At 44.3% G+C, this 14,518-nt stretch overlaps 1 protein-coding gene across 1 annotated transcript in view; it reads right to left on the bottom strand.

Annotated features, from left to right (window-relative positions):
• Positions 1-2,698: 2,698 nt before the first annotated feature.
• The window catches only part of LOC113219632, a 68,000-nt gene continuing 56,180 nt past the window's right edge, over positions 2,699-14,518 (bottom strand). Inside the window, exons 4-5 of the mRNA XM_026446643.1 lie at positions 6,806-7,152; positions 2,699-3,577 (exon numbers count right to left, since the gene is read on the bottom strand). Of these exons, the coding sequence (XP_026302428.1) occupies positions 3,305-3,577; positions 6,806-7,152 (620 nt within the window). The 3' untranslated portion in view covers positions 2,699-3,304. The remainder of the gene's footprint in view (positions 3,578-6,805; positions 7,153-14,518) is intronic.

Here is a 14,518-nt window from a genome sequence, read left to right as displayed (position 1 = left end):
ATCATTTCAATAGTCAGAAAATGATTATATTATAAAAGGTAATGAATTTTCATTACTGAGGCATTGATTAGGAGCTGTATGTTTTAATTTACCTGTTTTTTTCTCTTTTGGAGGTGGGGTCTTGCTGTTGCACAGCCTGTAGTGCAGGGGCTATGAATGCATGTGATCATAGCACACTGCAGCCTCAAACTCCTGTGGTTAAGTGATCCTCCTGCCTCAGCCTCTCAAGTAGCTGGGACTACAGGTATGTGCCACCATGCCCATTGAATTTTACATTTTTTTTCAGAGACCTATAGAAAGAGGTCCTTTCTACACTGGATGGTAAGTTGGAATTGATGGCCCAAAGATCCAACTCAAATATTTTTTATTTTTCTGTTTATAGTAGTTGGAACATTAATTGGAGTCAGAAGACCTGGGAGCGGCTCACACCTGTAATCCCAGCACTTTGGGAGGATGAGGCGGGTGGATCACGAGGTCAGGAGTTCAAGACCACCTTGGCCATAATGAAACCCCGTCTCTACTAAAAATACAAAAATTAGCCGGGCATGGTGGCCCATGCCTGTAGTCCCAGCTACTCAGGAGACTGAGGCAGGAGAGTCATTTGAACCTGGGAGGTGGAGGTGGCAGTGAGCCGAGATCTCGCCACTGCACTCCAGCCTGGAGAGTGAGACTCTGTCTCGGAAAAAAAAAAAAAAAAAAGACCTGGGAGCTAGACCTGTGTCTATCCCTATTCTCCACTTAAGTTTGCAATCCATTTTAGCTTTTAAGCCTTTGTTTTGTTTGAATATAGAATGAGAGTGAATAATACCTTTAACCTTTCTAATTACAAGGATACTGCAAAGACAAATGAAACAACGAAACATCCAGCAGAAAAACGTCCTTTTTTTTTTTTTTAAAATACAGAGTCTTGCTCTGTCACCCAGGCTGGAGTGCAGTAGCGTGATATCAGCTCACTTCCAATCTCCGCTGCCTGGGTTCAAGCGATTCTCTTGCCTCAGCCTCCTGAGCAGCTAGGACTACAGGTGTGGGCCAACCCGTCCTGCTAATTTTTTTCTATTTTTAGTAGACACGGGTTTTACACCATGTTGGCCAGGCTGTTCTCAAACTCCTGACCTCAGGTGATCCACCCACCTTGGCTTCCCAAAGTGCTGAGATTACCGGTGTAAGCCACTGCGCCCTGCTGTTTTTAAGAGCAATACTTGTGATGTTTAGTTTTGTACTGTACCCAAAGGCTTAGCAACGATGTTACAGTTCCAGAGCTCTACATCCCAACCATTCTTCAGCTCTCAGATTTCCCTGGAGCAGGTCACCCTCTGACCTTTCAGGCTAAATGATGCATATTTTTCCTTTTCTTTGCCAATGGCTGTGTTACAGCTCAAGCTCCCAGCATTATGTTATATTCCCATAGTCCTGACTGGGCAGGAGCCATGTGGAGACTATAGCCGTAACAAGCTGTAGGTGCTCAATCAATGTTAAATGAATCCAGCTGAGTTGCTTCTTTGCTCCTGTGTGTTCTGACTTCACTTGAAATCCTTTGATTACCTTGGTTGGGGATCTTGTTGGGAGCCCTCTGAACTTTCTTGGAAATTGTCTAGACTAACTCAGCGGAGAGCAGTTTTAATAAGGCTGACAACAAGACAGAGCTGTGAAGCTGGTAAAAAGTGGTAACTGTGGTTGTGCTGGAATGAGATGGAGCCTGGGGTGGAAGATTTGGGCTGTTTTCTGAGCTCTTCTGTGATTAGCATGTTGGTTGACTCTAGTTTCCCCAACCTGACTAGGCAGGACCTGGACTCTGGAATCTTTAAAATTTTGTGGGGAGCTGTTGTCTGTGTTGAACCTATAATTCCAAGTTAATGACCTAGGTTTCAGTCTGGCCTCTGTAGGGTCTTAGGGAAATCATTTTGTATCTTTGAACTTCAAGAATTACATGAAATCAAATATGTGTAATATCCAGGGCAATGTCTAGTGTCTGGTAGGTTCTCATAGTATTCTTGTCTGCCTTCCTCCCCTTTAGTCAAACAGGGATAAATTAATCTTCATCAAAACGTTAACTGAGATATAGAGTGCCCTCTCATAGGGCCACTTACAATCTTACAGGAAACTCTTAAAGATAGTGTCAAAATAAATCCAGACTTAGCAAGGACAGCCTTTATTCAAAAGGATTATTGTTGGTGGGGTATGTGGGGGGGGGGGGGGGGGGGGGAAATGAGAACAGGGAGGGACTGTTGCAATAGGGAGAATTACTGACCATAAGATTTGTGGTTGTCTCAGGAGTTAGGCGAATAAGGTTTTCTTTTATAAAGAGGAATAAACAAGGCTAGAAAGAACTGTGGTGTGGGGAAGTGGGATGAAACAATGACACGACCAGGTAGTACATCAGAGAACATTTTACCCTGAGGTCAGCCTGTTCTCTGGAGGGGCTGTCTGCTGGTTGAGGCTGACAGTGGGTCAAAGTTCAGAGGCTTGTGGGAAGGAGAGAATTTTAACCAAGTTAACTTCTTCTTCTTTTTTTACTTTTATTTTTGAGACAGCCTTGCTCTGTCACCCAGGCTGGAGTGCGGTGGTGTGATCTCGGCTCACTGCAGCCTCCACCCACTGAGTTCAAGCAATTCTCCTGTCTCAGCCTCCCGAGTGGCTGGGACTACAGGTGTGCACCACCATGCCTGGCTAATTTTTGTATTTTTAGTAGAAAGGGGTTTCGCTGTGTTGGCCAGGCTGCTCTTGAACTCCTGACCTCAAGTAATCCATCCGTCTCATCCTCCCAAAGTGCTGGGATTACAGGTGTGAGCCACCACATTCAGCCAAGTTTGGTTAACTTCTTATTTTGTCCTATGTCCTTCATGACAGTTCATAACAGTTTGTTTATGAAGCAAAAAATTGGAATTTGAAAGGTCTGTGTCTAGCCTTGTCATAGATAAGCAAGGAGGCATCTGTGAGTCTTTTCTTAGTCATATGGGGAAGGGTGGTTTTTTGTGGTAAACCATTTTCCACAACACAAAAGGATGTTTGTGCCCTCCCCCTCATTCATATGTTGAAATATTAATCCCCAAAGTAATGGTATTTGGAGGTGGGACCAGGTTAGAGCCCCCATGATGGGATTAGTGCTCTTATAAAAAGAGAAGAAGACATGAGATCTCTTTTCCTGGGTGCACCCACCAGGGAAAGGCCATGTGAAGATGTAACCAGGAAGAGGTTCCTCAACAGAACCCAGTCATGCTGGCACCCTGATCTCAGACCTCCAGCCTCCAGAACTGTGAGAAATAAATGTTTGCTGTTTAAGCCACCCAGGCTGCGATATTTTTTGCTATAGCAGCCTGAATTGATTAAGACAGTGGGGGATGGCTTGACCTTCCCTCTTTTCCAGAAGCACAGGGCTCAGGTAAAATTCAACATTGTCAATGGTTAAAACTTCAGGATCCAAAGACATAAATCCCAATTGGTGACTTTCGGGTTCTGGTAGGATGTTGGCAGGTGGGTCAGATCTTTCCAATGCTCCTCGGTGCAGATTCTGCTGAGCACCTGTTGGTGGGACTCCGGAAGGAACTCTGGCAGGTTCTTGGTGGATGAGGTCAGAGGCCTGAGAGAGGAAAGGAAAGGGCTATGAGAATAAGATCACCTGCAGCTGGCATGTTCACTAACAGCTTCCTCTAACCAAGTTCCAGCTGACCATACCCAGCCTTTTGTTTTAAAATGAAAGTTGAAAAAAAAAGATGAGGAAGATTGTTTCAGTTTTCCATGCTTATCCCTTCTCATTGAAAGGAGAATTGGGAGAACCTCATCAACAACCAAACAACATCAACAACCAAACTTTTAGCTGAGCTGAACCTCCCTTCCTGAGGAGGGGTGTATGTCTGTCTGTCTCTGTCTCTCTCTCTCTCTCTGTGTGTGTGCATGCATACACATGCCAAGGGAGTAGGCTTTTCCTAAACATAGGGATAGGAAATGATAGGAAATGGGAGAAGACATTATCTCCAGAGTCTCAAAGCCCTTCCAGAGCATCCCTCCCTATGGAAGAACTGGGTTGTGGGGTGCAGCTTGCTCAGGAAGGGAGACAAAGGGAAACATAAATGACCATACTCTTTTTTTCTATTTTGAATGCCCCACCTCTTACAGAGTAAGGGCTCAGTGAAGAGCTGAATATAAAACCTGACTCTGCAACTTACTATCAGGGCGACCTCGGGGAGTCATTTGACTCTGGATGATGAATTTACTTCCTTATCTGGAAAAATGTAGAAAACTTATCTTAAAGGGTCACTAGGCAAAGTGCAGGCCATGTAGCAGGCACTTAACAGATGGATAATAATAAGAAGGGAAGGGAAAGGGGAAAGACACTGACATTCAGTGAGCTCTTACTTTGTAAGGGATGGGGCATTCAAAATAGATAAGAAGAATAGGACCTTGACTCGAACCAGTCAGATAATGGCCACAGTATTCAGGTCCCTTGTTGTACCAGACATCAATCCCTTAATTGCCAGATATGAGATGGGTGTGTGTGTGTCCATCCTGGGGAAAGGCCTGGGTTAGCCAGGGTGGTAGGTGGGTTTAGGGCAGCAGCTATTTACCATCCCATACAGAAGCTATTTACCATCCCATACATAAATATAATAGCATTATATTTATGCATTTTCATAACAGGTACAGCCAAGTGGAATATATCACTTAAGGTAGGTCCAGAACATTTGCTTCCTTCCATGCCCACCTTTGCATTATTGCTAATGATGCCCATGTCTGGTTTGTAGGAAATTCAAGTCATGGTGCAAGAATAGGAAATGTCTGTCCAGGGAGATTTCTTTCTAATACAGTATTTGCCCAGAGTAAGGATTTATACCACGGTCTATTAGTTCATCTGGTGAGCAAGAGAAGAATAAAAAGTGATTTTAAAAGTTACAAGGAATATAGCCATACAAACACATGTTGTGATGGCTAATCTTATGTGTCAGCTCGACTGGGCCGTAGGGTGCCCAGATGTTTGTTTAAACATTATTCTTGGTGTGTTTGTAAGGGTGTTTCTGGATGGGATTAACATTGAATCAGTAAAATGAGTTAAGCAGATCACCCTCCCCAATGTGGATAGGCCTCATCCAATCTGTTAGATGCCCAAATAGAACAAAATGACAGAATAAGAGAGAATTCATTCTGTCTGCCTATCTTTGAACTGGTGCATCTATCTTCCCCTGACTTTGTGATTGGACTCAGATTGGAACTTATACCACTGACTCTCCTGGGTTTCCAGCTTGCTGACTATAGACTGTGGGACTTCTCAGCCCCCATAACCATGTGAGCCAATTCCTTATAATAAATCTCTCTCTCTTTATGTATATACTGTTTCTCTGGAGAACCCTAACACACATAGGAAGGTGGGTACCTGATATTGGCAGAGGTGAGAAGACACTTCCGGAGCCTTGCAAGGTGTGAGTGGTCATGGTGTGTGTGCCTCTAAATGTTGGAGGGGCTTCTGTGTAATGTTGGCTCAGGGCCTAGGATTCAAGCTTCTGCATATCTCGTAAGAAACAAGGCCAAGGTGAGTGAGCTGTGCTGTCCCATCGTGGTCCCATCCCAGTTAATCCTCCAACTTGTCTCTTCTCTAAACACCAGTTGAGGATTTAAAAAGGACTTTTTTATCTTCCCCTCCCATTTTGAGGTTTGTTGATCTGATTGGTTCAGTGGTCCAGAAAGCGTCTCCATAATACTACTACTTTACATTTACTTGTTTGTATAGCATTTTACAGATGACAGTGTCAAGAATCACATCATTCTGTCACAGAAAGAGCGCTAACACTGGATGGGGAGGAGGAAAGTTTCCCAGGCTGGCTGAGAAATACCATAGTCACTCTCCCCTCACACATTCCAACCTCAGATATGCTGTGTATTGCACAATTATCGTTCTTCAAACTTCAGTGCCTGCAAGCCTTTGGAATGGGGAGCAGTGTAGATAGGAGACTGGTTCTAGAAAGAGGAGTCCCAGGCACAAGACCCAGCTCCACCACTAACTGCTTATGACCTTGGGCAAGACCTAAAACCTTTCTGGGCAACCTCTTTTAGCTGAAACATCATCCCAGGCTTCCCTTCCTGCTTCTGCTCTACGTAGGCACCACCACACTGCAGGCAGAAAAGGCCCAGTGACCTCACCCTAGCCAGCAAAGCAGGCCTATTAATAGGGCCCCAGGCTGCTCTGGCTTCCAGTCTTGGGCGCCCCCAGGGCCGGCTGGCGCCTCCCTGCTTGCTCTCCCGCAGAGAACTGGCGGAGCTGACTCCCCGTGCACTTCCGCTTCCCTCTCTGGTCTCGGCCTCCAACAGTAAAGGTGGGCTTTCGGGGAAGTACAGCCTAGAAGAGCAGTGATATTGGCTTTAAGAGGAGAAATTGAGAAGAGAACAAATCTCGGTCCCTTCTCCCCCCTCGCGAAACCTGCCATCTTCCCGGGGAACAGAGGTGGCCCAGACGTGCGAAGAGGAACAGGAAGGACCCTCCAAGCTTTTGGCCTCAGGTGAACCAAGTGCAGAAAGTGGACAAAAAAGTATCCTTCGCCTAATGCCACGCCCCTTCCTTCCCCCAATCCCCAGTAAAGCCTTCGGACAACCTCTGTATAGAGACTCTCCAAGTCCCATCCACCTCAGACTGTTAGGCAGGCGCGGATATCGGCCGCATTACCCTCCATTCCGGTCCCCCACGGGTGGGCGCGCAGCCCTCGCTGCAGCCCACAGGGTCAGAGGAGGAGTAGACGGCTGGGGGCGCCCCGGCACCGGGAGGGAGTAAGTCTTCGGCGGGCGAGGGCTGTGGATCCCTCGGGGAGCCGGGGCCGCTCACCTGGGTCCGGCCCGGCCTGCTGAGATGGGCTCGGTCTCCTCCGCGCTGGCGCGGTCCCGCAACGCCGTAGTGCAGTCGGTCTCGTGGCCACCGCAGCCTGAGGCGCCACCTGCTGCTCCCGATGCTCTCGGAGACCCATTCGCGCTCCCTAAAACCCAGAGGCCGGGACCCCGGCGTGGGGAGACACTCTCCCCTCCCGCAGCCTGTGAGGCACAGTCCGCGGCAAGACGTCGGGAAGAGCTGCGGGAGTTGGAGAGGCAGGAGCTGTCCCCGGTGCGGAAGCGGGCGGCGAGTATGTCCCAGCCCTGCTGGCCGCGAAGCCGCAGCGCGGCGGGTGAGTTTCCTTGCTTAAGGATCTCGGAGAGCTGCTACCTTGAGACTTTCTGGGGGAAAAGAGAAAGCGCTATCTCCCACCAGGATTTCGCGTTTCTCGCCCTCTTGTCCATAGCTTCTTTTACAAGTTAGGATTGATTTCTTGGTTGAATAGGGGGTTATTTCAGAAGGCCCGTCTTTCACAGAGATTTAAACAGTAGCTGGCAAGACAGTTTACACCCTAAGGATCCCTTTCCCCAGCTTAGTACCGGGGCGGACACCAAGGGGAGAAGTCTTTCTTGTTGTCTTGGAAAGGCAAGGATAAAAGAAGCACTTTTTCCCGTTTCCTCCCACGGAAATTGGGAAAAGGGCCAGAGATTCCTAATTGTCCAAGACTTAGTTACACATGTGAAAGGACTTGAGGTGTGCAGTTGGGGGAAGACTTGCCTTTAGGGTAGATAAATAGGAGAAGCGAAAAGAGCACATAAGATTTGAAGTCAGAGGTGGACCTGCTACTTTCACTGTGATCTTGGGCAAGACACTCCCCCTGTGCCTCCGTTTTTTCATCTGTGACACAGGGATAATAATAATTGCGTCTCACTAGGGAGCTGGAAAATCTGACCACACAATGTAAAAAGAAAGGCTGTGAAAACTGTAAAATGCTATGCAAATATTCAGTATTACACGTGAACCAGATCTTTGAACATCTTCAGCTGAGGGAATAGTGAAACTTAACTCACTTAAAAAATTTTAGTTTGAGATATTCAAAGATTCCATTTCATCGGGGCAGGTCCTGTTTTGTGCAAGTGGGAGGAAAATGCCTTAGTTTGTATATGTGATTTTAAAAAATCTCCTACACTGGAAATGTTGCCAAATACATCTCTGGCCTTTTGGTCTCATACATGAATCCTCACTTCACCCCAAGCAAATTTGTGGTGCTCACGGGGATGGTCTCTTGACTTTTCAAGAAGGATTCAGGAGATTAAGAGGACAGTGAGCGGGACTGGCTTACACTTTAACTTACTGAGAGGTGAGGATCCATATATCCTTATTCCCTTGAAAGTTTTCAAAATGTTAAAAGAAGACACAGACACTCTGTCCTTTCAAGGGGAGAATTATCATTGTAAAACATGTTCATTTCTTCCATCCAGAAGACATGTCTTTGTGGTATTAATGGAAAGAGAACCAGATCAGGAGTCAGGACACCTGGGTTCTGCTAAGCTCAGTATCCTTGCGTGGGCTACTTACATTTTCTAACCTTGTACAATCTGCTCTTTTAAAATGAGTACAGCCAGGTGCGGTGATCCCAGCCCTTTGAGAGGCCAAAGTGGGTGGATTGCTTGAGTTCAGGAGTTCAAGACCAGCTTGGGCAACATGGCGAAACTCCATCTCTACCAAAAACTCAAAACATTGGCTAGGCATGGTGGTGCATGCCTGTAGTCCTAGCTACTTAGGGGGCTGAGGGAGTAGGATAGCTTAAGCCCAGGAGGTCGAGGCTGCAGTGAGTTGAGATCATGCCACTGCACTCCAGCCTGGGTGATAAAGTAATATCCTATCTCAAGAAGATAAAAAAAGAGTACAAATATAGTTACACCATTTTCTATGCCATGAAGCTCAAAGGAAATTATGGAGGCAAAAATGGGTTGTAAATCATAAATATAGTACAAGAGTAAGGCATTATCAAGGAAAATTAATATTTTTAAATGTGCAGATGCATATTTAGTTTTTAAGAAATCTGTCATCGTTCACCAAATATAGGATGAAACATGGGCTTCCTTTGTGAAACTCATATATATATGTGTGTGTGTGTGTGTGTGTGTGTGTATATTTGTGTGTGTGGGAGATATCAGTTCAATTACAAACATATGTAACCATGAAAGGATATTACCACATTTTTTCTCCTTCCTTCCTTCTTTCCTTCTTTCCTCTTTCTTGTTTTTGAGACAGGGTCTTGCTCTGTCATCCAGAGCACTGTCTGCAGTGGTGCGATCACAGCTTACTGAAGCCTCAACCTCCTGGGCTCAAGCAATCCTCCCACCTTAGCCTCCTGAGTAGTTGGGACTACAGGTACATGCCACCATGCCCAGTTAATTTTTATACTTTTTGCAGAGACAAGATTTCTCCAGTTGCCCAGTCTGGTCTTGAACCCTTGGGCTCAAGCAATCTGCCCATGTTGGTCTCCAAAAGTGCCGCACTTGGCTATTTTTCTTCTTCTGCTTTCACTGGTTTGGGCAGGAGATTTGGATATTGCAATTTATTCACACATTTATAATGCCAGAAAACCAATTTCTAACCATTTTAATTGCATTAATTTCTGTTCTGGATTTGATGACACCTTGGAAATACTTTTAACTTTTTGATTATACAATAATTTTTTTTCAATCCCTTCTATTTTATTTCATAGAAATATATGCAATTAAAAATTACATTCTGATCACCTAGGATACTTATGCAAAGTTATTCGATTTCTATATTTTGATATTTTTGAAAAGAGTGATATTTGAGCTCACATCTTTGAAGAATGGTGGGTTTAGATAGCTGGAATTGCAGATGAGGCTCATTTTTATCATCTGTGAAAATGAAATGAGTTGTCCTTAGCTGTGAAGCTAGGTAGCCTTTTACTGGACTAGATTGAACTTCTCCAGATATTGTGTGGAATAGCAGAGAACCTGAGAGTAAACTAGTTATGCTGCAATCTAAAACTTGTACTTTATAAGCCAAGCTGAATACATATATATACACATATATATAATGTATGTATATATAGGTATATATACATAAACAGTATTGCTGGATGCTATTTTATGAGATTGTGGGATGGATGCTTTTATTATCACTTTATAGATGAAGACATTAAGGCATAGAGAGGTTAATTAACTAGTCACATAGCTAGTAAATGACATACTTTAAACATAGGTTGTCTGGTTCTAAAACTTATGTTCTCACCTTTTCTCTATACCGCTTGTCTTAAATTCTGTGTTCTTATTTTCCTTTTGTTAACTCTTTAATTTATTATTTATTTATTTATTTTTGTTTTATTTTTGAGACAGGGTCTTAGTCTGTCACCCAGGCTGGAGTGCCGTGGGACCACCTCGGCTCACTGCAATCTCAGCTCACTGCAAACTCCACCTCCCAGGCTCAAGTGATCCTCTTATTTCAGCCTCCTGAGTAGCTGGGACTACAGGCATGCACCAACACACACACCCAGCTAATTTATATATATATTTTCTAAAGGCAGGGTTTCACCATGTTGCTAGGCCTGGGCTCAAGTGATCTGTCTGCCTTAGCCTCCAGGCCTGGGCTCAAGTGATCCACCCGCCTCAGCCTCCCAAAGTACTGGGATTATAGGCATGAGCCACTGCACCCAACTTAGTTTATTATTAGTGATGTCTTTTGAAAGTTTTATCTTGTTCCAGCTATGGTCAGAGGAACCAAGGGAAAGTACTTTGATCCTGGAAGGGAGGTGTCAGTATTAAGAGAGAAACAGTCACCTTGGGTATTACTGGGATGGTAATTAAAGCCAGGGAACTTGAATGGGAAAGTACAATTCAGGGTACTGAGTCAGCTGTCTCTCATGGAAATTTAAAGCTTTGAGCCTATGGGATTTGTTGTGTTAAGGATGTTCTGCTACTTCTCTGTCATCATGTTGTGAAGATTAAATGAGATAAGGTACCACAGCCCACGTGAGGACCTAGCATATATCAGGTGCAGATGTTTTGTACGTTTGTCTGTTTTCAAAGCTTTGTTTTCAGACCTCACTAGTGGAAAAGAGGGAGCAGCTGAGCACATTTTCAATAAGACGTTACCTCAGAATAAACAATTAAATAAAGCACATTACAAATAACAGTTCACAGCTATTCTATTGCTTAATAATCTGAAGTTGATTAGGAGAGCCTCCTAGCTTTTGTTAGAAATTCTTCTCGTTTCAGAGAGATCTTGACATTATTGATTAAAGTGATTTTTTTTTTGGTTAATGATCTGTGTATTAAAATTATTGCAGCTCTTACTTTTCAGTTACTATCTTTTCTTGTCTTCCTGTTTGAATATTTTGAAAAGATGTGTCAAGTGCTGATTTCAAAGTGTAGCCAACATTCATCAAATAGCAGTGTTAGAGCATTGTCTTGCTGACTTATTGCTGCTTGGTTTCCATCTACATCTTCTGTGACTCTTGATGAAGTTACCACTATTTGCCTCTAGCTGGGTCCTCTCAGATACTAGGATCAGTGGATTTCAAACATTGGTGTTTATCAAAATCACCTGGAGAGATAATTCCAGAAGCTCAGGCTTGTTGCCATGGGATAGGACTAGAGTCTTAGCATTTTAACCAAATGTCCTGGGTGATTCTATTGCCAGCAAAGTGTGTATCACAGTCACCCAGGAGCTTGCTAAAACGCACAATTCTGGGCCCTTCCTCTCGAGTTTCTGGTTAGTAAGTCTGACAAGCAACCTGAGAGTTGCGTTTCTTTTTTTTAAAATTTTTTATTTGTTTTTTTGTGACAGGGTCTCACTGTCTTGTCCAGGTTGGAGTGCAGTGACGTAGTCACAGCTCACTGCAGCCTCAACCTCCTGTGCTCAAACGATCCTCCCACCTCAGCCTCCTGAGTAGCTGGGACCACAGGTGGAAGCCACCATGCCCAGCTAATTTTTTGATTTTTTTTGTAGAGACAGGGTCTCACTCTGTTGCCCAGGCTGGTCCTGAACTTTTGGGTTCAAGAAATCTTCCCACCTCAGCCTCCCAAAGTGCTGGGATTACAAGTGTGAGCCACCACACCTGGTATGAGGGTTGCATTTCTGACCAGTTCCTAGATGCTGTGAATGCTGCCAGTCAAAGGGTCACAGTTTGAAAACCGCTGTTCTATGAGTAGAAATCACTGGGAGGGCAAGTAGATATTGGGTGTATTATGTTAGCCATTAGTGAGTTCTTGGGATCTGGGCAGTGCTGTGGAGGAAAGAGATTCTGGATTCAAGCCAGATTATTATTTATGCAATCTCTCTCCTTCATTTCCCTAGCCCTTTTGCAACCACTCCCTTGCCAATTTCTAAAATATCAGGATACTTATGATCCTTTACCAGTAATGCTTTTAATCTGGGATTAACATTTTAGGGTAAATTTTAGCTTAATTGAAAAGACTGACCAATGTGAAAATAAAATAAAACTTTTGTGATTTTAAAGATTGGTGTAGGCTGGTCGCGGTGGCTCAAACCTGTAATCCCAGCACTTTGGGAGGCCGAGACGGGCGGATCACAAGGTCAGGAGATCGAGACCATCCTGGCTAACATGGTGAAACCCCATCTCTACTAAAAAATACAAAAAAACTAGCTGGGCGAGGTGGCAGGCGCCTGTAATCCCAGCTACTCGGGAGGCTGAGGCAGGAGAATGGCGTAAACCCGGGAGGCGGAGCTTGCAGTGAGCCGAGATCCGGCCACTGCACTCCAGCCTGGGCGACAGAGCGAGACTCCATCTCAAAAAAAAAAAAAAAAAAGATTGGTGTGTGCCGTCATAAAAAAAGAATGAAATCATGTCTTTTGCAGCAACATGGATTTAGCTGGAGGCCATTATCCTAAGTGAATTAATGCAGAAATAGAAAACCAAGTATCACATGTTCTTACTTACAAGTGGGAACTAAACATTGGGTAGACAGGAACATAAAGATGGCAACAATAGACACTGGGGACTACCTGAAGGGGGAGGCAAAGTAGCGGGGAAAGGGTTGAAAAATTACCTATTGGGTACTATGCTCACTACCTGTGTGACTGGCTCAATTGTACCCCAAACCACAGCATCATCCAATATACCCAGGTAACAAACTTGCACATATACGGCTTGAATCTAAAATTAAAGTTGAAATTATAAACAAATGAGAAACAAAGATTAACTCAAAAAATAATAATAAACATTGGTGTGTAGATGGTGAAATAGTGACACCACCTGTGCCTTAATCTTCAACATTCGTAACACCTGCAACATGTGTCCATGTGCCGAGTTAATCCAAACAGACACGAGCAGCCTTCTCAAGCTTAGGTTAGTGACAGGCAATACCGATGAGAACGCATTGTGATGGGCAAGTGTGGGCCCCTGTGGGTATGGAATTACCTACAGGAGCTGCCTTCCCCAACATACTTCCTTTCACCTAGGATGCAAGTCAGGGTCCCAGAATCTTATCAAGGCAGAAAAGTCTCGGACTCACTTTCTTTTGATTCTTTTTCCTGGCAGTTACTAGAGTCATTGCTTTCAAAGTCAGTCTCAGTTTGGGGCAGAATCAAGTAACCTGCCCAGCCACCAGTGGTACATTTGCTCCTGCTGGGTGTAAGACGTGGGGAAGAAATGCTAGGAAGCTTCTGTACAGCACTTTACAGCTTATAAATCCCCTAGACGGCCACTTTAACATTTGATCTTCAGGACGGTTTGCTGAGGTAAATGGGACAGATGGCCTTATTGTTCCCCTTTAATAAGGGAGGGGAATTTAAATCAACTTTTTATTTATTATTGATGACATGCTTTATCCTAGATCACTTGCAGTTAGACTTTCAGGAGTCCCATCATTAATTCTTCCAGGCAGCCTGGTGCCAGAGAATGAGGCTCTGGAATCTTGATCCTTGGCTCCCATACTTCCTGGCTATAGGCACTAATTTCTCTGAGCTCATTTTCTTATCTGGAAAATGGAAATTGTATTGATCTTACCTAAATAAGCCAATTTATGCAAGGCACTTGGCACATGCCTTGGGACCTGCTAGTCATTTAGTCAATATTGGTTACACACACATTAACAGATCATCCATGTAGGTGAGTCTGATTTGTAATCCAGTTCTCCTTCCACAATGCCATGATGATTCTTCCATGAAAATTAATAACTGGAGTGAGGAAGGTAGGGAAGAGAAAGGTAGTGGGATGAGAGAGAGGCTGAAGGCTGTGGGGTGGCCAGCAAAAACCACAAAGCAGTTCATGTGGCCTTAGAGGGTTCAGGCCCTAGATCACCTACTTCTGAGGTAGGACACGGTCCTACATATTTATGTCATCCTTAGTGTCATATTTTCTGTAATTTACTCAAATTATTCAACCTAGATAGTGGTGTGTGTGTGTGTGTGTGTGTGTGTGTGTGTGTCTTAGTTTTAGTCTTCCTTCTGGGGTGAAAACCCTGACTTTGAAAACTACCCCTCTGTGGTGTTCACAGCATCCTTTTGAGAGTCCAAGTGACTTGCTCATGGATAGACGGAGAGCTGGGATCAGGTGAGATCCTAGATATTCAGGGCTTTAAAACAGCGTGCACACATCAGACAGGATTTTTGTGGAATGGCTGAGATCAGGAAAACGAACGCTCACATTGAGCCATGGTTGGAAGCAATTGAAGCTAATGAGCAAATCTTTTTTTTTTTTTTTTTTTTTTTGGGGCGGAGGCTTGT

Source organism: Piliocolobus tephrosceles, chromosome 8 (assembly GCF_002776525.5).
Source record: "Piliocolobus tephrosceles isolate RC106 chromosome 8, ASM277652v3, whole genome shotgun sequence".
NCBI lineage: Eukaryota > Metazoa > Chordata > Mammalia > Primates > Cercopithecidae > Piliocolobus > Piliocolobus tephrosceles.
This window is presented reverse-complemented; position numbering and strand designations above follow the sequence as displayed.